General features: G+C 35.2%; 3 protein-coding genes and 1 long non-coding RNA gene across 4 annotated transcripts; all 4 read left to right on the forward strand.

Moving 5' to 3' along the window:
* Nucleotides 1-2,917: 2,917 nt before the first annotated feature.
* LOC120189583 (structural maintenance of chromosomes protein 6A-like) lies at nucleotides 2,918-3,965 on the forward strand. Its single transcript, XM_039192827.1, has 4 exons — nucleotides 2,918-3,082; nucleotides 3,204-3,300; nucleotides 3,390-3,523; nucleotides 3,835-3,965. Exons 1-4 carry the CDS (start codon nucleotides 2,935-2,937, stop codon nucleotides 3,963-3,965), a joined length of 510 nt encoding a protein of 169 aa, XP_039048758.1. The 5' UTR covers nucleotides 2,918-2,934.
* Nucleotides 3,966-4,623: 658 nt separating this feature from the next.
* LOC120189584 (ATP-dependent zinc metalloprotease FTSH, chloroplastic-like) lies at nucleotides 4,624-9,399 on the forward strand. Its single transcript, XM_039192828.1, has 8 exons — nucleotides 4,624-4,644; nucleotides 4,751-4,936; nucleotides 5,028-5,114; nucleotides 8,355-8,468; nucleotides 8,561-8,685; nucleotides 8,787-8,852; nucleotides 8,952-9,052; nucleotides 9,294-9,399. Exons 1-7 carry the CDS (start codon nucleotides 4,624-4,626, stop codon nucleotides 9,016-9,018), a joined length of 666 nt encoding a protein of 221 aa, XP_039048759.1. The 3' UTR covers nucleotides 9,019-9,052; nucleotides 9,294-9,399.
* Nucleotides 7,453-8,067, forward strand: LOC120189566 (ATP-dependent zinc metalloprotease FTSH 7, chloroplastic-like). Its single transcript, XM_039192818.1, has 2 exons — nucleotides 7,453-7,631; nucleotides 7,898-8,067. Exons 1-2 carry the CDS (start codon nucleotides 7,521-7,523, stop codon nucleotides 8,021-8,023), a joined length of 237 nt encoding a protein of 78 aa, XP_039048749.1. The 5' UTR covers nucleotides 7,453-7,520; the 3' UTR covers nucleotides 8,024-8,067.
* Nucleotides 9,400-10,148: 749 nt separating the features above from the next.
* On the forward strand, nucleotides 10,149-18,438 carry LOC120189567. The gene is made up of 4 exons (XR_005522543.1): nucleotides 10,149-10,287; nucleotides 15,568-15,570; nucleotides 17,474-17,656; nucleotides 18,290-18,438. It is a non-coding gene; the product is annotated as an uncharacterized LOC120189567 (long non-coding RNA).
* The last annotated feature ends 2,305 nt before the right edge of the window (nucleotides 18,439-20,743 follow it).

Consider the following 20,743-nt stretch of genomic DNA (forward strand, 5'->3'; position numbering starts at 1 on the left):
TTTGCAACTTGGTCACATGCTCTTTATTTATTTATTTCAAATTCAACATGAAAATTTCATTTTATTTTATTTTGGTCAACTTTTACATGTTATTTATTTTAGATTTATGTTTTTAAAAAAAAAATAAAGTTGAAGTACTAAAATGGGAGAAAAGTAATAGTTTATGTACTAAAGTAACATGTTTAAAATGAACTAAACATTCAATTTGTAAAAAACGCATGTGAATTTAAACCAATAAAGTGATCTCAGTAGTAAAAGAGAATGTTGTCATTCTTAGAGGTCATGAATTTTAGCAACTGCGTCTACATAATGTAAGTACATTATTAATAGGTTAATTTTTTTTAGATCTATTAAAAAAAATTTTGCGTCGGTGAATTTCCGTTTAGCATTGAATGGCTGAGTAGTGTTATCTTGAGCATTCATTGAGCTTAGTTAATCTCACTTCGTTTTCGGTGATGTTTATGCATATTGATTGTTGAATTCGAGACATGAAAAAGTTTACAAGTGGCGATCCTAAGATACACTTGGTTTAAAGAAATGTGATTAGTCCCTATGTCCTAAAAGTTGATGGAATTTGTAGACTCTTAGACATTGATTTTGGGATTTAAACCTTTTTATGGACGGTTAGATGTTGATTTGATGAGAATTTGATGCATATGCATGATGATTTGTTGTGTGATGTTAGTATTAGGCCTTAAACGAGTTGAGTCAAATTTGAGTAGTGTTAAGTTCGATTTAATTTAAAAACGTTTAAGATTGAATTCGACTTAATTTGAAAATTGATGAGCTTAAAATTGTCAGGCTTAACCCGAACTTGAAATAAAAATTGAAGCTCGACTCAAAAGTTTGTGAGTTTAAAATTTTAAAGCTAGACTCGAAATAAAAAAATAGAGCTCGAGAAAACTCGAACTATTCTCAGACTTAGCTCGATTGAAGCTTAAACTTGAGCTCAAACATAAATATTAAGTACATGAAAATCTTACATTGTCTTTTTTTAATAATATATAAATGTTAATATTAATAATAATTTAATTTTTAAAAAATGTAAAGTTTTAATATATTATTTTTTTGAGTTACTCTCAAATTTTTCGAACCGAGTATTAAGTAGCTCGCTTCAGTTCGTTGAGAATTCAAATCCTGTTCAAGCTTGAGTCGAATCTATTAATTTGAGAGTTAATCAAACTCTAACTAAGTTGATATTAAATAACTCATGATCTGTCTTGTCTTATTTACAACCTTAATTAATACGATGCATTTATAGCTGGTTTACACGCATGGTCTAGTACGCGAAATGATGTGATTGTGAGCTATGGATGTTATGAACATGTTTAATAGGTTAAAGTTAACGTGACTTGTTGGAATAGTGTAGTAACCTAAAATGTATGAAATGATATTGTCTGTTTATGTTGCATTGATACGGTACGGGGATAGAAAATAGATGAAAAACAATAATTTTTAAAATTATAGGATACAAGTACGATAAATATAAAATAAATTTTAAAATTTTATAAGGCATAAAGATCACAAAATATTTATTAAAGTTTATAGTGACAAGAATTATTTGATAAAAGATGGAAATTGTAGCGAATGTAAATCAAATCTTCGACACGATTTGAATTTAGTTTATTCCCCTAAGGAAATAGACGAAAGAATAAGTATTCAAATTTCTTTCACAAGAAAATGATGAAGTAAGTCGTCCAAATACTTTGAAAGTCAAAGATTGGAGCAATATAGTTTCTACACCAAAGTTAGTCTATTAACTTTTTAGATCCGAAAAATACATTTTCGTTAGAGAAATTCAACCCCAATTAAAAAAGAAAATTATATTATAATTAATCTATATCTTTTTATTATTTAAATCTTACAAATAGTTCTAGATACGTGCGTAAAGATCAAATATGTCCCAGATATATCATCGAAAATCTCTCTGACTTGCCCAATTAATTTCAACCATACCCCTTAAATGCGGACGTCCCCGATACATACTCAAATTGTACCCATTCTATACCTATGTTAGGGACGTGTTGAGTACTTGGTACAACTAGGGATGCAAATGAGATGAGACATATTATGAGCTATTCGAGATCGACTCGGTCAAAGTTTGATAAATACTCGACTCAAGTTCTTAACGAAACGAAATGAGTTACTTGATATTCAATTAAAAAAGATAGCGAACAACTCGAAACAATTATTATAATTTTATTTTGTTAAAAATAAATTATTAATAATATTAACAATTATGTGTTGATCTTTTTAAAAAATACAATATAATGTTTTCATGTACTTAAGGTTTATGTTCGAGTTTGAGTTTGAACCGAGTTAAGTTTAAGATTTTTTTAGCTTTTACGAGCTTCAATTCATGGTTTCAAATTCAACATGTTATGTATTATCAATAACCTAAAACGAATCACTGGATATATATTTTCATTTATTGTGTTTTTTTGCTTTTTGAAGTCAAATTCAACATACAAGTTTATTTATGTAATTGATGTGCTGATAATATGTTAGGAGTATGTTTAGGATGTTTGAGGATGATTGGTGTCATTAAAACAAAAACAAAAAAAATGTATTTTTATTCTGCAATATCAATATTATATTGATAAGGCTAGGGCTCATTGTTGAGGTCGTTTTTGTTCAAATAAGGTTGGGCTCAATTGCAGCCCAACTTCAACTAAACCGACTTAAACTCTAAAGTACCCAACGGTTATAATTGATCTTGATGAATTAATAAATAGACCCGTTGGGTCTGGGTTAATTCATTGTCAGATAGACACGAGTATTGCATTATTTTACTATTTCTTTCCCGCCTTGATCACTCCCGAATCCATCCCTTCTGAAGAGTCGAGTTCAAGTCTCTTTGTACGATCTCTTTTCGGAGCTTCAATTTTTTCTTGCGAGTTGTGATTGGTGATCGCTAAACCCTAGTATACAACCATGAGTAGTTCTAGGTTTTTCTCCGGTGGCGCTCAAAGATCCGGGGCGGGTACTGTTAGAAGGGCAAGGTTGGAGAACTTTATGTGCCATAGTATTCTTGAAATCGAACTCGGCGAGTGGGTTAATTTCATTACCGGTCAAAACGGAAGTACATATCTCATCTCTCTCTCTCTCTCTATACATATATTGTGCATTTGATTCATGTTAATAATTTTCTTCGAATATGATACGAGCGACAAGTTTGTTTGTTTGGCTTTTTGTGTCCTTAGGAGGGAAGAGCGCGATACTAACTGCTTTATGTATAGCATTCGACGGAGAAACTAAAAGGGCTTCGAAGTTGAAGGAATTTATAAAAACTGGGTACAGGTTTATTCTTCTTCTTCTTTTGCTTTTAATTGTTTGGTTTAGTCACGGGTAATCTGTTTGATATATCTGATATCTATCTTAATTCTCAGTTATGCTATTGTTCAAGTAAATATTAAAAATGGAGGAATTGATTCTTTTAAGCCAGATATTTTCGGTGATACCATTATTATAGAGCGCAGGATTACTGACTCTACGAGCTCCACTGTTTTAAAAGATAATCAAGGTTTGAACCATTTTCTTCCGAATTTGCTTTAATGTCCAATGGTCTGTCTGATTACTTCTGAATGACGTGTTTTTCTGAATAAAAAAAAACAATTTTTTTGCATGTGCAATTGTGTGGCGAGTAGTTTTGACATATGTAAATTGACTTTTTGATGTTTTTCTTTGCAGATTAAGTTCTTGTAATTTCAAGATTTATTTCTCTTAACTTGTAGAAATAATTTCGACTTGAAGACCTTCACATCACTGATCCATTTTCCCATTTTTAGTTTTTTCTATAAGTACAGCCATAGGTATCACTGTTTCCATATTAAGTAATTCTTGACGACTTTCTGGCAACTGTTGCTAGTTTTGTGGTTATTGTGCTGCAGACATTAGTCAATGGTGATACATGGGGTCCTGCTGCCGAACAAGCTATTGGAAAGTTGCTAATGCATTCATTGTGACAAATTCTCAGGATATTACTGCTCTTAGAAAATGCGTAAAGGAGGCAAGATATAATTACTTTCCGATTGTTATATTGCATTGATAGGTTCTGATTTGAATATTGCATTATGCAGCATACAGCTGGTCAGATTTGGAATCGCAAGACTGGAGGTCCTGGGATTTCAAAAGTGCCTGAACAAGGTGAAGTAGTCACTTTTTCTGATGTTGCTGGTGTTGATGAGGACAAGGAAGAGCTAGAAGAAATTGTGGTACACTAACTATTTCTGTATTTCATATGCTACCAGCAACTGATAATTGTAGTAAATGCTCTTATGAATTCAAGCTGTTGTCTTTATATGTTTATGTTTGCTGCCCAGGAATTTCTTAGGAATCCGGACAGATATATACGGCTTGGTGCTCGTCCTCCTCGAGTTCTTCTCCTGGTGAGTTGATATTAAGAAAACTTTACTTATTGATGATGATGAAGCTTTTATCCTATAGAAGCAATGGCTTATTTTCAACTTTATTAATCTTTGGAAACCGTGTTCCCTTTTATCCTGTGTTCCATTTGCTGGATCTCTCTCTTATTCTTTAGTTTATTTTCTCCGCTGAAAGTTTTTGGTCCTATAATGCCTTCTACTTTTATCTCTTGTTATGATATGCTCCAAAAGTTCATATATGGAATTCATCATGTTCAATGTCTCCACACAGTGCTTATACATGAGGAGTATGTGGTGGTTTCTTTGGAACCGTCTTATATAAAATGGAAATAATGTTGTTTTTAATGGTTTTATTTGTGTTATAGGTGGGTCTTCTTTGGACGGGTAAGACTCTTCTAGCAAAAGCAGTGGCCGGTGAAGCAGAAGTTCCATTCATATGTTGTTCGGCCAGTGAGTTTGTGGAGTTGTATGTTGGCATGGGTGCATCTCGAGTTAGAGATATCTTTGCACGAGCAAAGAAGGAAGCACCATCTATAATTTTTATTGATGAGGTCAGTCAATGGGTTTTATCATTTTGTTGGAACAATCTTTCCAACTTATAGATTTCCAGTAGAATTTTCTGACACCTTTCATCATGTACAGATAGATGCTGTGGCTAAAAGTCGTGATGGCAAATTTCGCATCGATAGTAATGATGAACGAGAGCAAACCTTGAACCAATTTCTCACTGTAAGTTCCCTGCATCTAGTTTTTCTACTGCATAGACCCTTTGGTCTCATTGCCATAGACCTCTGAAGCTAGTAGTGTGGAACTACATTGTAGGAGATGGATGGATTTGACAGCAACTCTGTTGTGATTGTTCTTGGAGCTACTAATCGTTCTGATGTCTTAGACCCTGCCCTTCGGCGACCTGGAAGATTTGATCGAGTTGTTATGGTTTGTATGGTGCATGGTACTTCAGTTAACTGTCTAGATGTCAGAATCTGTTAATTATATAAACCAGTTCCTTTGTCTCCTGTGATTTCCAGGTAGAGACACCTGACAGGATTGGAAGAGAAGCTATTTTGAACGTACATGTTTCTAAGAAGGAAATTCCCCTTGGAGAGGATGCTGATATTGGTGACGTTGCCTCTATGACTACTGGTTTTACTGGGTATCTCTTTAAATTTCTCATGTTTAATTGACACTCCTCCGTCCTCCTCCTTTGTTGTTTATACTGGAGAAATAGCTAGGTCAACTTTATATTTTGCAGGGCTGACCTTGCAAATCTGGTAAATGAAGCCGCCTTGCTTGCTGGAAGAAATATTTTCGAACCAAGGTGAAAGGATGAGAATTATAATTTTCTTAAACAGCCTCTTTTCATAGTACTGATGTTTCAGTAGAGTTTCCTTGATATTTGGTTCTGCTTTCTCTGTAGGAGTATATTAGGAGTCTGTTTAGGATGTTTGAGGATGATCGGTGTCATTAAAACAAAAACAAAAAAAATAATGTATTTTTATTCTGCAATATTAATATTATATTGATAAGGCTAGGGCTCATTGTTGAGGTCGTTTTTGTTCAAATAAGGTTAGGGCTCAATTGCAGCCCAACTTCAACTAAACCGACTTAAACTCTAAAGTACCCAACGGTTATAATTGATCTTGATGAATTAATAAATAGACCCGTTGGGCCTGGGTTAATTCATTTTCAGATAGACACGAGTATTGCATTATATTACTATTTCTTTCCCGCCTTGATTACTCCCGAATCCATCCCTTCTGAAGAGTCGAGTTCAAGTCTCTTTGTACGATCTCTTTTCGGAGCTTCAATTTTTTTCTTGCGAATTGTGACTGGTGATCGCTAAACCCTAGTATACAACCATGAGTAGTTCTAGGGTTTTCTCCGGTGGCGCTCAAAGATCCGGGGCGGGTACTGTTAGAAGGGCAAGGTTGGAGAACGTTAATTTCATTACCGGTCAAAACGGAAGTACATATCTCATCTCTCTCTCTATATATACATATATTGTGCATTTGATTCATGTTAATAATTTTCTTCGCATATGACACGAGCGACATGTTTGTTTGTTTGGTTTTTTGTGTCCTTAGGAGGGAAGAGCGCGATACTAACTGCTTTATGTATAGCATTCGGCGGAGAAACTAAAAGGGCTTCGAAGTTGAAGGATGTTATAAAAATTGGGTACAGGTTTATTCTTCTTCTTCTTTTGCTTTTAATTGTTTGGTTTAGTCACGGGTAATCTATTTGATATATCTGATAACTATCTTAATTCTCAGTGATGCTATTGTTCATGTAAATATTAAAAATAGAGGAATTGATTCTTTTAAGCCAGATATTTTCGGTGATACCATTATTATAGAACGCAGGATTACTGACTCTACGAGCTCCACTGTTTTGAAAGATTGTCAAGGTTTGAATCATTTTCTTCCAAATTTGCTTTAATGTCCAATGGTCTGTCTGATTTTTTCTGAATAATTTTTTTTTCCCATGTGCCATTGTGTGGTGAGTAGTTTTGACATATGTAAATTGACTTTTTGATGTTTTTCTTTGCAGATTAAGTTCTTGTAATTTCAAGATTTATTTCGCTTAGCTTATAGAAATAATTTCGTCTTGAAGACCTTCACATCACTAATCCATTTTCCCATTTTTAGTTTTTTCTATAAGTACAGCCATAGGTATCACTGTTTCCATATTAAGTAATTCTTGACGACTTTCTGGCAACTGTTGCTAGTTTTATGGTTATTGTGCTGCAGACATTAGTCAATGGTGATACATGGGGTCCTGCTGCTGAACAAGCTATTGGAAAGTTGCTAAACGCATTCATTGTGACAAATTCTCAGGATATTAATGCTCTTAGAAAATGCGTAAAGGAGGCAAGATATAATTACTTTCCGATTGTTATATTGCATTGATAGGTTCTGATTTGAATATTGCATTATGCAGCATACAGCTGGTCAGATTAGGAATCGCAAGACTGGAGGTCCTGGGATTTTAAAAGTGCCTGAACAAAGTGAAGTAGTCACTTTTTCTGATGTTGCTGGTGTTGATGAGGACAAGCAAGAACTAAAAGAAATTGTGGTACACTAACTATTTCTGTACTTCATATGCTACCAGCAACTGATATTTGTAGTAAATGCTCTTATGAATTTAAGCTGTTGTCTTTATATGTTTATGTTTGCTGCCCAGAAATTTCTTAGGAATCCGGACAGATATATACGGCTTGGTGCTCGTCCTCCTCGAGGAGTTCTCCTGGTGAGTTGATATTAAGAAAACTTTACTTCCTGATGATGATGAAGCTTTTATCCTATAGAAGCAATGGCTTATTTTCAACTTTATTAATCTTCGGAAACTGTGTTCCCTTTTATCCATTGTTCCATTTGCTGGATCTTTCTCTTATTCTTTAGTTTATTTTCTCCGCTGAAAGTTTTTGGTCCTATAAGCTCAAAAAGTTCATATATGGAACCTTCTTATATAAAATGGAAATAATGTTGTTTTTAATGATTTTATTTGTGTTATAGGTGGGTCTTTCTGGGACAGGTAAGACTCTTCTAGCAAAAGCAGTGGCCGGTGAAGTAGAAGTTCCATTCATAAGTTGTTCGGCCAGTGAGTTTGTGGAGTTGTATGTTGGCATGGGTGCATCTTGAGTTAGAGATCTCTTTGTACGAGCAAAGAAGGAAGCACCATCTATAATTTTTCTTGATGAGGTCGGTCAATGGGTTTTATCATTTTGTTGGAACAATCTTTCCAACTTATAGATTTCCAGTAGAATTTTTTGACACCTTTCATCATGTACAGATAGATGCTGTGGCTAAAAGTCGTGATGTAAAATTCTGCATCGTTAGTAATGATGAACGAGAGCAAACCTTGAACCAATTGCTCACTGTAAGTTCCCTGCATCTAGTTTTTCTACTGCATAGACCCCTTGGTCTCATTGCCATAGACCTCTGAAGCTAGTAGTTTGGAACTACATTGTAGGAGATGGTTGGATTTGACAGCAACTCTGCTGTGATTGTTCTTGGAGCTACTAATCGTTCTGATGTCTTAGACCCTGCCCTTCGGCGACCTGGGAGATTTGATCGAGTTGTTATGGTTTGTATGGTGCATGGTACTTCAGTTAACTGTCTAGATGTCAGAATCTGTTAATTATATAAACCAGTTCCTTTGTCTCCTGTGATTTCCAGGTAGAGACACCTGACAGGATTGGAAGAGAAGCTATTTTGAAAGTACATGTTTCTAAGAAGGAAATTCCCCTTGGAGAGGATGCTGATATTGGTGACGTTGCCTCTATGACTACTGGTTTTACTGGGTATCTCTTTTAAATTTCTCATGTTTAATTGACACTCCTCCGTCCTCCTCCTTTGTTGTTTATACTGGAGAAATAGCTAGGTCATCTTTTATATTTTGCAGGACTGACCTTGCAAATCTGGTAAATGAAGCTGCCTTGCTTGCTGGAAGAAATATTTTCGAACCAAGGTGAAAGGATGAGAGTTCTAATCTTCTTAAACAACCTCTTTTCATAGTACTGATGTTTCAGTACAGTTTCCTTGATATTTGGTTCTGCTTTCTCTGTAGGTTGATTGTACCTGATCATTCACCCTCCCAGATGAATCACACAACTGCTCAATCTCTTTTACAATGATAATCCTATTGTTTTCAGTGTTTTGGCAGATGTGGTAATTTCATGTTTTCATCATGAATTTCTAATCTAAATCCTGCTATTAGGAAATTTATTTTTTAACTACCCTCTCTGCCTATTTCTTTTCAAATTTCTTTTAACATAATCCAATGCAGCGGTTACTGGTTGGTTAGTTTAGCAGGAGGCAATGAGCTTGTCCATGAATATTTTTCATGCTTGCTCTTAAGAAGCTATTGCTTCAGGCTTATGTGTAGCACTAACATTTTTTGTATTCTCAGGTCAGAGCTGAGAGGCAAGTTCTTGTCGAAGATTACGACAGGGGAAGGGCTGTTGCATTTGATCGAAGAATACAGAATGTGTTGGAGGTTTTCACCTTAGATGGATTTAAAATGCAAGTGGAGAACTAATTTCATTTGTTGTTTCATGTTCATCCTTTTTAAAAAAGTTACTTGGTATGTTTATGTATTCTCAGGTCAGAGCTGAGAGGCAAGTTTTGTTGAAGATTACAACAGGGGAAGGGCTGTTGCATTTGATCGAAGAATACAGAACGTGTTGGAGGTTTTCACCTTAGATGGATTTAAAATGTAAGTCGAGAACTAATTTTATATGTTGTTTCATGTCTCATCCTTTTTTAAAAAAGTTATTTGGTATGTTCATTATTGTCTTTGTAGGGACCAATCTTTAAGGGGGTGAGAATTGAATTTGGTTTGTGAATCTAATTACATCGTTTAGATGGATTTATAAGTTTGTGCTTGTCAAATTCTACCTGAAGAATTTTGTTCACTTCTCAAATATAAGATTGTTCTCATCTTGAATTCAATCTGAATGTAATTGTAAAACTTGAATTGAAGAATTTACGATCATTTGATTACTTAAAATTCCATGTTGTTGGATATGATTGAACTGCCATCTCATGTGCCTATCAATTCTATCCAGATATAGTTATGCTAAAACATGTTTATAACAAATGGTTATAGGAATGATCAAGTGCTGGTTTGATTATTGAAAGTGAGCTGGCATTGGAATGGTTACAAGATATTGTAATTTGGATGCTTTCTTTGCTTGTTCTCTTCCCCACATGCTAAACATGGATTTTCATTTGCTTGGGTGTTCTATTGATTTCTCAGGTTTTCACGGGGTTCAGTTCAGACAGTTCTCCTTGTAAAGAAAAACCTCAGAATTGGCCGTCTTTTTGGTTCTTTTGATGATCAAATTAAGGAATTGGAGGGAGATAGAGAAAAAGCTTCAATATTTTAAATCTAAGATAATAAGGTAAAAATAATGTGCTAAAATTTGTGTGCAGACCTTTTCTACTTTTTGATATTTATTTATTTACTTTCTTTATTTGTTTAAGTGGTGTTATCCCACTTCTATAAAAAAAAAAAGTGGTGTTATCCCACTTCCATTAAGTTTTCGGTTTCTTTGGTTTTATATTCATGTTGGTATGTTCACTTATCATCATTTGGTTTTAGGTTGGATGCTTAACATGGTATTAGAACTTAGGCGTGTTATGTTATTCTTACCTAGTCTCATATAAGGCCAATTACATGTAGGCCCTTGTTGAACTTAGTTACATGTATTAGGGATTAAGGGGTATTGTCTCACACCTATGAAGTATTTAGGTTTTTTTGGTCTTATATTCAAGTTCGGCTCCACCGCCCAGTATCGATTGGTTTTAGGTTGGATGCACAACACTTTTTTCCTTCTGTTTAAAATTCTTTTTCAATCTTTCGTGTAGACCCTTGTTAAACTTAGTTACATGTACTAGGGAGTGTTAAGAGGTATTGTCTCACGCCTATGAAGTATTTAGGTTTTTTGGCCTTATATTTATGTTCGGCTCCACCGCCCATTATCGATTGGTTTTAGGTTGGATGCATAACACTTTTTTCCTTCTGTTTAAAATTCTTTTTCAAGTTTAATAATAGTCTAAAAAGTGTGCTTTCTTGTACATAATGTATATCTTTAAAAGTGAAATTGTGCCATTGTCACCGACTCTGTATGTCTTAATTCCTTGCATAGGCTCGTGGGTGTAATAATTACCGATGAGAAGAATTCCCTTCATCTTCCCAAAGCATATCTTTTAATCATTCTCTTTGTGGTCTGTATCTCTTTTTGGGTTGCTGGTATGCCCTATGATCCATGCTTCACTTGTGTTATGCAAAAAAGGCTCTTGGATGTGGAGCGTGATTTCATGGTTAAGAAAATGAAACTAGAGGATGTGCAGAAGTCAAATGTTGTTGATGTTACTAATCAACTTCTTCAAGAAATTTCAGTTTGTTCCATGACTGACTTGGCTTACAAACCTTGCTTTTATACTTATATTCTAGGAAGTTATAAACCTTTTCTAATGATATCTTCCTATTGAATCGTCTTTAGGATGATAAAATGTTGATCAAGGAGGAGGCAATACTAGAAAAGCTTAAAGAGAGGATTAATGTTGCAGAAGAAAAGGTCAGAACTCTTATCATTCAAAGATTTTGGGGGTATTTTTTTAGTAAACTATATTTAATGTTTAGTTCAATTTTGCATGTGGCTTTACTTGCATTCAATTTACCCCCTATGCGTATCATAGAATCAACATAGGGGGAGGTTGAAGCTTTCCAGAAAGTAGAGGAACTAATTGAGTAGAGAAAGAGAGAAATAATGCAGAAGCAGTCTACTTCGTGCTCCGTTAACTTTTTATTCATTTACTTCTGCAACTATTGTGTGGAAACTTGAATTCAGAAATTGAAGTTTCTGTTTCAGAATGGGATCCACTATGAAAATGTTATGAAAGTCTTTCTCAAATCAAGGTTGATATTCATGCCTCCTTAGATATAGTAACCAATTGTAGCCCATGTTATATTTTGCAACATTGCAGTAGAGCTACAGAAAGGCTTCTATCATTTGTCATGAGAGTGAAATTGACGCTTAGAAGACTTGGATGGAAGTACAACCGAGAAACCGGATGCCAAATTGAAGAGACTGAATCAGAGACTTATGCATGAGGGCAATCGGTATGGGGTGGTTAATTTTCTATATTTCACTTTGAAAATACCCTAATATCTGTTTGCAGTTGGATTCCATGTTAACTTTTGATTTTCTGCAGATTTTCAGAATCGATTGATGATCTTAGAATGTTGTATCCGGAGAAAGATCGTAGAATTTTAAGAAAATTGCTTATTTAAAAATCCTTTTGAGAAAGATTAGATGTAAGTTCCACTGGTGTTCAATTTGCCCTGAATTTGACAATTTGTCTCAATTATACAATGAGGGGGCTAACCTGTTTCAACTGGGTTTTGATAAAGAACCGTGAAAGAGATTAAAGTCAAGAGAGGCCTTAATAGAGTTATTTTTTTTTTGTAATTTCAACTAATCTTTTTCTACTATTTGGAATTCTAAATTGTGATGTGAACCTTTCTCTGTCTGTTTTGTAGGTTATATAGCATTTGATAGTTGTTTCATTGTAATGTCATTCTCCTAATTGTGAATTCTGAAAGAAAAGATTGGTGCCTTACCTCAAGGCTTTTTTAAGGTTGCTAGAAGGCTTTTTTAAGCTTTTTCAAGGCTTTTTTTAAGGTTGCTATATTGCAGGCTTGCCAATATGCTGTTGATTTGCGTAGGAAAGAATTTCAACATGATGCAGCGCTTCTAAGACGCGAGTTGACTTGGCAATATGTAGCATGCTTCTAGCAATTATTAATTTTCTTTCATTATGATTATTTATTTTATTATTTCTTGTTGGGTACAATTAGATTTAATGACCATTTGGGGAATAAAGGTGTCAACGAACACATTAATATTAATTATGATGAAAAGACTCTTTCAATTGAGGTAAGCTATGAACTATCTAAATTCTACTAGTTCTTTTGGGCGTACTTACAATTCACTACTAATGCATTTCACCTGGTTAGTTGTCACTATGCCCTTTTAAAGTCCTAAGCTGTCTACTCAACATTTTACAATGGGTTTCCTGATTTCATTTGGTTTAACAGGTTAAAATGCCTTAAGATGCATCAAGCAACACTGTTTGTGATACAAGGTGTTATTAGATGGGTTAGTAGGGCAGCTAATCTAGAGGCTGATACTCTAGCTAAAGCTGGTATTGGTTGATTTGCTTGTTGTTTTAAAGGGCTGTTGCTTAGTTTGCCGATCTCCTTGAGGGAGTTCAGGGTTTTGTATTCCTATGTTCTAAGTCTTTTATCTATGAAATTCAAGGCACTCATTTACTCCTTTCGATGATTAAGGAACTCTTCCCGATTTCCATTAATCATGAAGGGGGTTTCAAATGAGGCCACTATTTCCTATCAAAAAAAAAAATTCCCGTCCCATATACTATTTCGAATTTTATGGATAGTAGTTTTGACATATGTTAATCGACTTTGTTGCTGTTTTTCTTTACAGAGTAAGTTCTTGTAATTTCAGGTTTTATATCTCATAAGCAGAGTGAGATTGAGCACCAAATTTGTGAGCTTCATCTAAATCAAGCCAACAGGGTCTGGCCAATTCTTGTTATTTATTTATTTGTTTTACATGAAAGAAACGAGGATGATGTGCCTTTTTATTCCCCTAAATTGTTTAAGGTCACCTTTGAACTTGATTTTCTCTTCTTGGACATGTTACAGTTTTTGGTGGGGATGGAGTGCTACATCTTCGATGTGAAATTGAAAGGCATCACCGTGCATTTACTATGCCTCCTATTGATCCAATTGGGGCTCATGTGGTGAGTGATGGAGAATTGCTGCAGAAAATTTTGAGCACACTTCTTATGCCTAGGAACTAAATCTTTATTTGTTAATATAAGATTGCTTGTTTATTTGGTATTGGCTACGAATGCTGAATGCTTTTTAGATTTTCCTTTCACTAGATTTCTCTGCTAATGGTAGAGGCAATTTTGGGAATTTTATAGTGAAAGAACGTTTGCTCGCAGGAGTTGTATTGAAGCTTCTTTTTTTCTTTGGAAAAATCACTTAAAAATTGTGTTTAGTCTGAATATAGATCTCTTTTGATTCTAGAGGCTTTTTCCAATAAAAGTTTCTCCATTTTTAGTTTGTGCTATCGGTACAATAATAGGTATCATTGTTTCCATATTAAGTAATTCTTGACGACCTTCTAGCAACTGTATTTAGCTTTGTGGTTATTGTGCTGCAGGCATTACTCAATGGTGATACATGGGCTCTTGCTGTCGAACAAGATATTGGGAAGTTGCTAAATGCATTCATTGTGACAAATTCTCAGGATGCTACTGCTCTTAGAAAATGTGCAAAGGAGGCAAGATATAATTACTTTCCGATTATTATACATAGGTTTTTGAGACCAAGGTGAAAGGATGAGAATTCTAATTTTCTTAAAAGCCTCTTTTCATAGTACTAATGTTTCAGTACAATTTCCTTGATATATGGTTCTGCTTTCTTTGTAGGTTGATTATACCAGACCATTCACTCCTCCAGATGAACCACCCAGCTGCTCAATCTCTTTTACATTCTGATAATCCTATTGTTTTCAATGTTTTGGTAGATGTGGTAATTTTTTTCCTTCTGTTTAAAATTCTTTTTCAAGTTTAATACTAGTCTAAAAAGTGTGTTTCCTTGCACATAATGCCTATCTTTAAAAGTAAAATTGTGCCATTGTCACTGACTCTGTGTGCCTTAATTCCTTGAATAGGCTCATGGGTGTAAAAATTACCGATAGCAAGAATTCCTTCATCTTCCCTAAGCTTATCTTTTAATCATTCTCCTTGTTGTATCTCTTTTTGGGTTCGTATATGCCCGTATGTCCTATGATCAATGCTTCACTTGTTTTATGCATAAATGGCGCTTGGATGTGGTGCGTGATTTCATTGTTAAGAGAATGAAACTGGGGGATGTGCAGAAGTTGCATGCTGTTGATGCTAGTGTGTTGCCTGAGTTAACTACTAATGAACTTCTTTAAGAAATTTCAGTTTGTTCCCTGACTGAAAACCTTGCTTTTATACTTATATTTGTGTTAGTTAAAATCCTTTTCTAATGATATCTTCATAATCTAATCGTCTTTAGGATGCTAAAATGTTGATCAAGACGGAGGCGTTGTTAGAAACACTTAAAGAGAGGTCTAATGCAGCAGAAGAAACAACCGAAACTTTTAATTTATCATTCGAAGATTTTGGGGGTATTATTTTAGTAAACTATATTTAATGTTTAGTTCAATTTTGCATGTAGCTTTACTTGCATTCAATTTAACCCCCCCATGCATATCATAGAATCAAGAAAGGGGGAGGTTGAAGCTTTTCATAAAGCATAGGAGGAACTAACTGTCTAACAGAGATAGAGAAATAATGCAGAAGCAGTCTACTTTCTGCTCCTTTAACTTTTTATTCATTTACTTCTGCAACTATCTTGTGGAAACTTTAATTCATAAATTGAAGTTTATGTTTTAGAATAGGATCAAGTACGAAAATGTTATGAAAGAAAAGGTTCTTCCTCAAATTCTTAGAAAGTCGAGTATTGGGTAATCATAAGTAGTTTTTTGTACTGTTTTGGTATATAGAGGAAGTGTGCGTTGTAATAAGGTGGAAAACTAGTTCTAGTTAGGGAGAAGGTATTAGATAAGTTGGCAGTTTAGAGTGGGTTATTTTTGAGGTTGTATTTTGGTTGTGTATGGTTGTAATGAACTATAGATGTACTTGGAATTTTAGAAATAAAATTTTGAGTTACTCTTTTCCTCCTTCCAATGTTCGTTAAGCTATTTTCGCAGCTTGATGGTTATGAAGAGTTTTTCTAATGAGGTCTCTCATTTTTATCAAAAAAAATTAAGGAGGCAGAGGCAAAATATGTGGAACTAGAAAAGAATCGTAAGGTTGATATTTATGCCTTTCTAGATATACTAACAAATTGTAGCCTATGTTATACTTCTGCAACTATTGTGTGGAAATTGAATTCAGAAATTGAAGTTTCTGTTTCAGAATGGGGTCCAGTATGAAAATGTTATGAAAGAAAAGGTTCTTCCTCAAATTAAGGAGGCAGAGGCAGAATATGTGGAACTAGAAAAGAATCGTAAGGTTGATATTTGTGCCTTTCTAGATATACTATCCAATTCTAGCCCATGTTATATTTTGCAACATTGCAGGAGAGTTACAGAAAGACTTCTTCCTGAGTGTGAAATTGACTCTTAGAAGACTTGGATGGAAGTACAAAAAAAAGAGACTTATGCATGAAGGCAATCAGTATGGGGTTGTTAATTTTTTATGTTTCCCTTTGAAAATACCCTAATTGTTTGCAGTTGGATTTCATCTTAACTTTTGATTTTGTGCAGATATTCAAAGAATCAATTGATGATCTTAGGATGTTGTATCTGGAGAAAGAGCATAGAAATTTTAGGAAATTGCATATTTAAAAAGCCTTTCGAGAAAGATTTGATGTAAGTTCCATTGTTGTTCAATTTGCCCTGAATTGGACATTTGGCCTCTTTTATACAATGAGGTGGTTAATCTTGTTCCAACTGTGTTTTGAGAATAACCGTGAAACAGATTAAGGTCAAGAAAGACCTTAATAGAGTTCTTTATTTTGTTATCTCAACTAATCTTTTCTAATATTTGGGATTATGGATTATGATGTGAATATTTTTCTAACTGTTTTGTAGGTTATATGGCATTTGATAGTTGTTTTATTATAATGTCATTTCTCCTAATTATGAATTCTGAAAGAAATTATTGGTGCCTTACCTCAAGACTTTTTTAAGGTTGCTAGAAGTTTCTTAGCTTTTTCCTTCTTCTGCTTTGGTTGTTATATTGCAGGCTTGCCAAAATGCTCTTTATTTGCGTAGGAAAAAATTTCAACGTAATGCAGCACTAAGACAGAAGTTGACTTGGCAATATGTATCATGTTTATGGTAATTATTAATTTTCTTTCATTATGATTATTTATTTTATTATTCCTTGTTGGGTACAATTAGATTTAATGGCCATTTGGGGAAGAAAGGTGTCAACAGACACATTAATGTTAATTATGATGAAAAGACCCTTTCAGTGAAGGTAACCTATCTAAATTCTACTTGTTCTTTTGGGCGTACTTACAATTCACTACTTATGCATTTTGCCTGGTCACGATGCCCTTTTAAAGTCCTAAGATGTGTCTACTCAGCATTTTACAATGGGTTTGTTGATTCCATTTGTTTAACAGGTTAAAAGTCGTTCGTGATACAAGGGGACTTTCAGGTTTTTAAATTTCCCGTCTCATATACTCTTTAGAATTTGTTTTCCTGGCTTTCAATGTCATCACTATAGAAAATTATCTACATGTGGCTTCATGGCTATTGTTTAATCCAAATGAATATGCTATCTTTTTGGAAACTTTTTACTCCCAAATCATCTATAAGTTAAAGATGTTAGAAAAGTCTGACATTTTCATAATTGATTAATGTTGAATTCCAGTTTTATTATGACATTTTTGGGTTAATATATGCCAGTATGCCCTATGATCAATGCTTCACTTGTGTTATGCAGAAAAGGCGCTTGGATGTGGAGCATGATTTCATGGTTAAGAGAATGAAACTGGAGGATGTGCAGAAGTCACATGTTGTTGATGCTAGTGTGTTGCCCGAGTCAACTACTAATGAACTTCAAGAAATTTTAGTTTGTTCCATGACTGACTGGGCTTACAAACCTTGCTTTTATACTTGTATTCCAGTAAGTTAAAATCCTTTTCTAATGATATCTTCATCCTTGAATCGTCTTTAGGATGCTAAAATGTTGATCAAGAAGGAGGCGTTGCTAGAAACGCTTAAAGAGAGGTTTAATGCAGCAGAAGAAAAAACGAAAACTCTTGATTTATCATTTGAAGATTTTGGGGGTATTATTTTAGTAAACTATAGTTGATGTTTAGTTAAAATTTTCACGTGGCTTTACTTGGATTCAATTTACTCTCTGTGTATCATAGAATCAACAAAGGAGGAGGTTGAAGCTTTTCAGAAAGCATAGGAGAAACTAATAGAGAGAGAGAAAGAGATAAATAATGCAGAATAAAGAGAGAAAGAGAAAGCATAGGAGAAACTAACAGAGAGAGAGAGAGAGAGATAAATAATGCAGAATAGGAGAAACTTTTTATTCATTTACTTCTGCAACTATCGTGTGGAAACTTGAATTTAGAAATTGAAGTTTCTGTTTCAGGATAGGGTCCACTACGAATATGTTATAAAAGAAAAGGTTCTTCCTCAAATCAATGAGGCAGAGGCAGAATTAAAAGAATCGTATGGTTGATATTTATGTCTTTCTAGATATACTAACCAATTGTAGCCCATGTTATATTTTGCAACATTGCAGGAGAGCTATAGAAAGGCTTCTGTCATTTTTTCTGAGAGCGAATTTGACGCTTAGAGGACTTGGATGGAAGTACAATCGAGCAACAAGAGGCCAAATTGAAGAGTCTGAATCAGAGACTTATGCATGAGGGAAATCGATATGGAGTGGTTAATTTTGTATGTTTCACTTTGAAAATACCCTAATATCTGTTTGCAGTTGGATTCCATGTTAACTTTTGAATTTCTGCAGATATTCAGAATCGATTGATGATTTGAGGATGCTGTATCTGGAGAAAGAGCATAGAATTTTAAGGGAAATGCGTACTTGTAAAGCCTTTCGAGAAAGATTAGACCAAGTTTCTATAAACCAGCCAGTTTTTTCACATAACCATGATGAAACATCCGTTTCTTCTTTCTCTGATGACATTTTTCTGTTGACCATCTTTGGTAGTGTTATCTGCTTCTTTACTGCCTGCCCCTTTGATTTCTCTTTTGTCGTTGAAATCTTCCCTCAAAAACCATGTTTTCAATTTCAGAGACTGGGACCCTACTCCTGCATTTTCCAAGCCTGGTTTTGAACACCCTGTTTGGTGTTCATGGTCTGGTGTCAAGGGCAATCTTAAAACAGCTCAAGTCACGTCTCTGGATCTCTCTCATTTATTCCACCGAAAATCAGATATTTGAGGAGTTAGGTGAACTTGAATTTGAGTGGGAATTACTTTGATTGTCCTCTCCAATGAGCCATTTTTAACTCCAGCAATTTAGAACTCTTGATATCAGCCATAACTATTTCAATTCAACGTTCCGCTTGGGTTTCCAAGCTTAGGTTCTTGAGAATCTTCAATGGATATAGCAACGATTTTGAGCGGTTCTTGGAGCAGCTCAATCTTGGGGGAAGTTACTTTGAAGGTGAAATAGCAGCTATTTCTGGAAGGTTTACCAGGTTGATGTTGCTTGACCTGGCTGGAAATGTACTGGAAGGCACTTTGCCGTGTCAACTCGGATGCTTGACTCAGCTTGAACGGATAGAGATTGGCTACAATGCTTTACAGGCACCATACTAGTAGAGTTCCCAAATCTTTGCTATGGGAACAAGCTATTCAAACTCATACTGTTTAACATGTTCAAGCATGAGCTACCTGGAAGCTTTGTAAACTGCACTTCACTTTCAAGATTCCGAATCCAAAACAATCTTCTCAACGGCACCATATCTTACTGTTTCGGACTGTTGAAAAACCTCACGTTTGTGGAGGTGAGTAAGAACGACTTTACCAGCGAGATTTAGAAGGATTTTTGCTATGCGCTGATGTTACAGTTTCTTAAAACCTTCGAGAACTCTTTCAATGCAGCGTTGTCGAGCAACATTTGGGGTGCACCAAGTTTGCAGATATTCTCAGCTAGTTCAGCTAAGCTAACTGGGGAAATCTCTAATTTCATCGGTTGTAAAAACGGCTAACAAATCGAGCTCCAAGGTAGTTCTCTAAACGGAAGCATCCCCTGGTACATTGATCATTGTGAAAAGCTTGTCTTCGAATTTAAGCCGAAATTTGTTTATTGGAATAATTCCATGGAATTATTGACGCTTCCTTCAATAACTGTTGTTGATCTTTCACATAATTTGCCCACCGGAAATGCCCCTTCAAACTTCAAAAACTGTATCATTTTGAAAAAATTCGAAGAATCCTATAACTTGCTAACCGGCCCAATCCCATCGCCTGGTCTGATATTTCCTAACTTACACCCTTCATTGTTTTGCGGTAACAACAGCCTTTACGGCAGAATTTTAGCGAGACTGTGCCTAGTTGAGGCGATGGCCATAGGTGACATGGAAGTTCGTAACTAGCAGCAGCAGCCAAAGAAAATGACGAGTTACTATTTAGATTATGGCAGCCGTTTTTGGGATTGGTTTGTTTGTTCTCGTAGTTGGTACCCGATGTTTCCATGTGAATTACAATTGCAGGTTCAGTGACGATCGTGAGATCAGACCATGTAAATTGATCACCTTCTAGCGTTTCAATTTCACTGCTGATGATGTACTAGTGTCTGTCGATGACAGATAAGATCATAGGGATAGATCCACGAGAACAATATGCAAAGCGGAGATGCCACGCGGAGAAATCATAGCGGTGAAGTTGTGGTAAGAATAAAGAGATCTAACGCGGAAAGGTGTGTTGGCAGAGGTTGACGTGCTGGAGAACGTCAGGCACCCTAACATAGATTGTTAGGTTGTTGCAGCAACGGGGAGTGTACGATGCTCTGCTTCATGAATACATGCCCAACGGCAACTTGGACATCTTATTGCATGGCAAGAACAAAGGGGAGAACTTGGTGGCCGATTGGGTGATAAGGTACAAAATTACCCTTGGCGTTGCACAAGGCATTTGATATCTTCACCATGACTGTGATCCGGTGATCGTCCACCGCGATCTCAAGCCAAGTAATATTTTATTGGACAGTGAGATGGAGGCCAGAGTGA

This window comes from Hibiscus syriacus, unplaced genomic scaffold (genome assembly GCF_006381635.1).
Source record: "Hibiscus syriacus cultivar Baekdansim isolate YM2019G1 unplaced genomic scaffold, ASM638163v2 tig00116958_pilon, whole genome shotgun sequence".
In the NCBI taxonomy this organism is placed as follows: Eukaryota; Viridiplantae; Streptophyta; class Magnoliopsida; order Malvales; family Malvaceae; genus Hibiscus; species Hibiscus syriacus.

Coding starts and splice junctions, on each gene's coding strand:
- LOC120189583 (XM_039192827.1), top strand. CDS start 2,935: ATGAGTAGTTCTAGGTTTTTCTCCGGTGGCGCTCAAAGATCCGGGGCG. Junction 3,083..3,203: donor CATTACCGGTCAAAACGGAA/GTACATATCTCA, acceptor TTGTGTCCTTAG/GAGGGAAGAGCGCGATACTA. Junction 3,301..3,389: donor TTTATAAAAACTGGGTACAG/GTTTATTCTTCT, acceptor CTTAATTCTCAG/TTATGCTATTGTTCAAGTAA.
- LOC120189584 (XM_039192828.1), top strand. CDS start 4,624: ATGGAATTCATCATGTTCAAT. Junction 5,115..8,354: donor CCTTGAACCAATTTCTCACT/GTAAGTTCCCTG, acceptor ACTACATTGTAG/GAGATGGTTGGATTTGACAG. Junction 8,686..8,786: donor ATGACTACTGGTTTTACTGG/GTATCTCTTTTA, acceptor TATATTTTGCAG/GACTGACCTTGCAAATCTGG.
- LOC120189566 (XM_039192818.1), top strand. CDS start 7,521: ATGAATTTAAGCTGTTGTCTTTATATGTTTATGTTTGCTGCCCAGAAA. Junction 7,632..7,897: donor CTCCTCGAGGAGTTCTCCTG/GTGAGTTGATAT, acceptor TTTGTGTTATAG/GTGGGTCTTTCTGGGACAGG.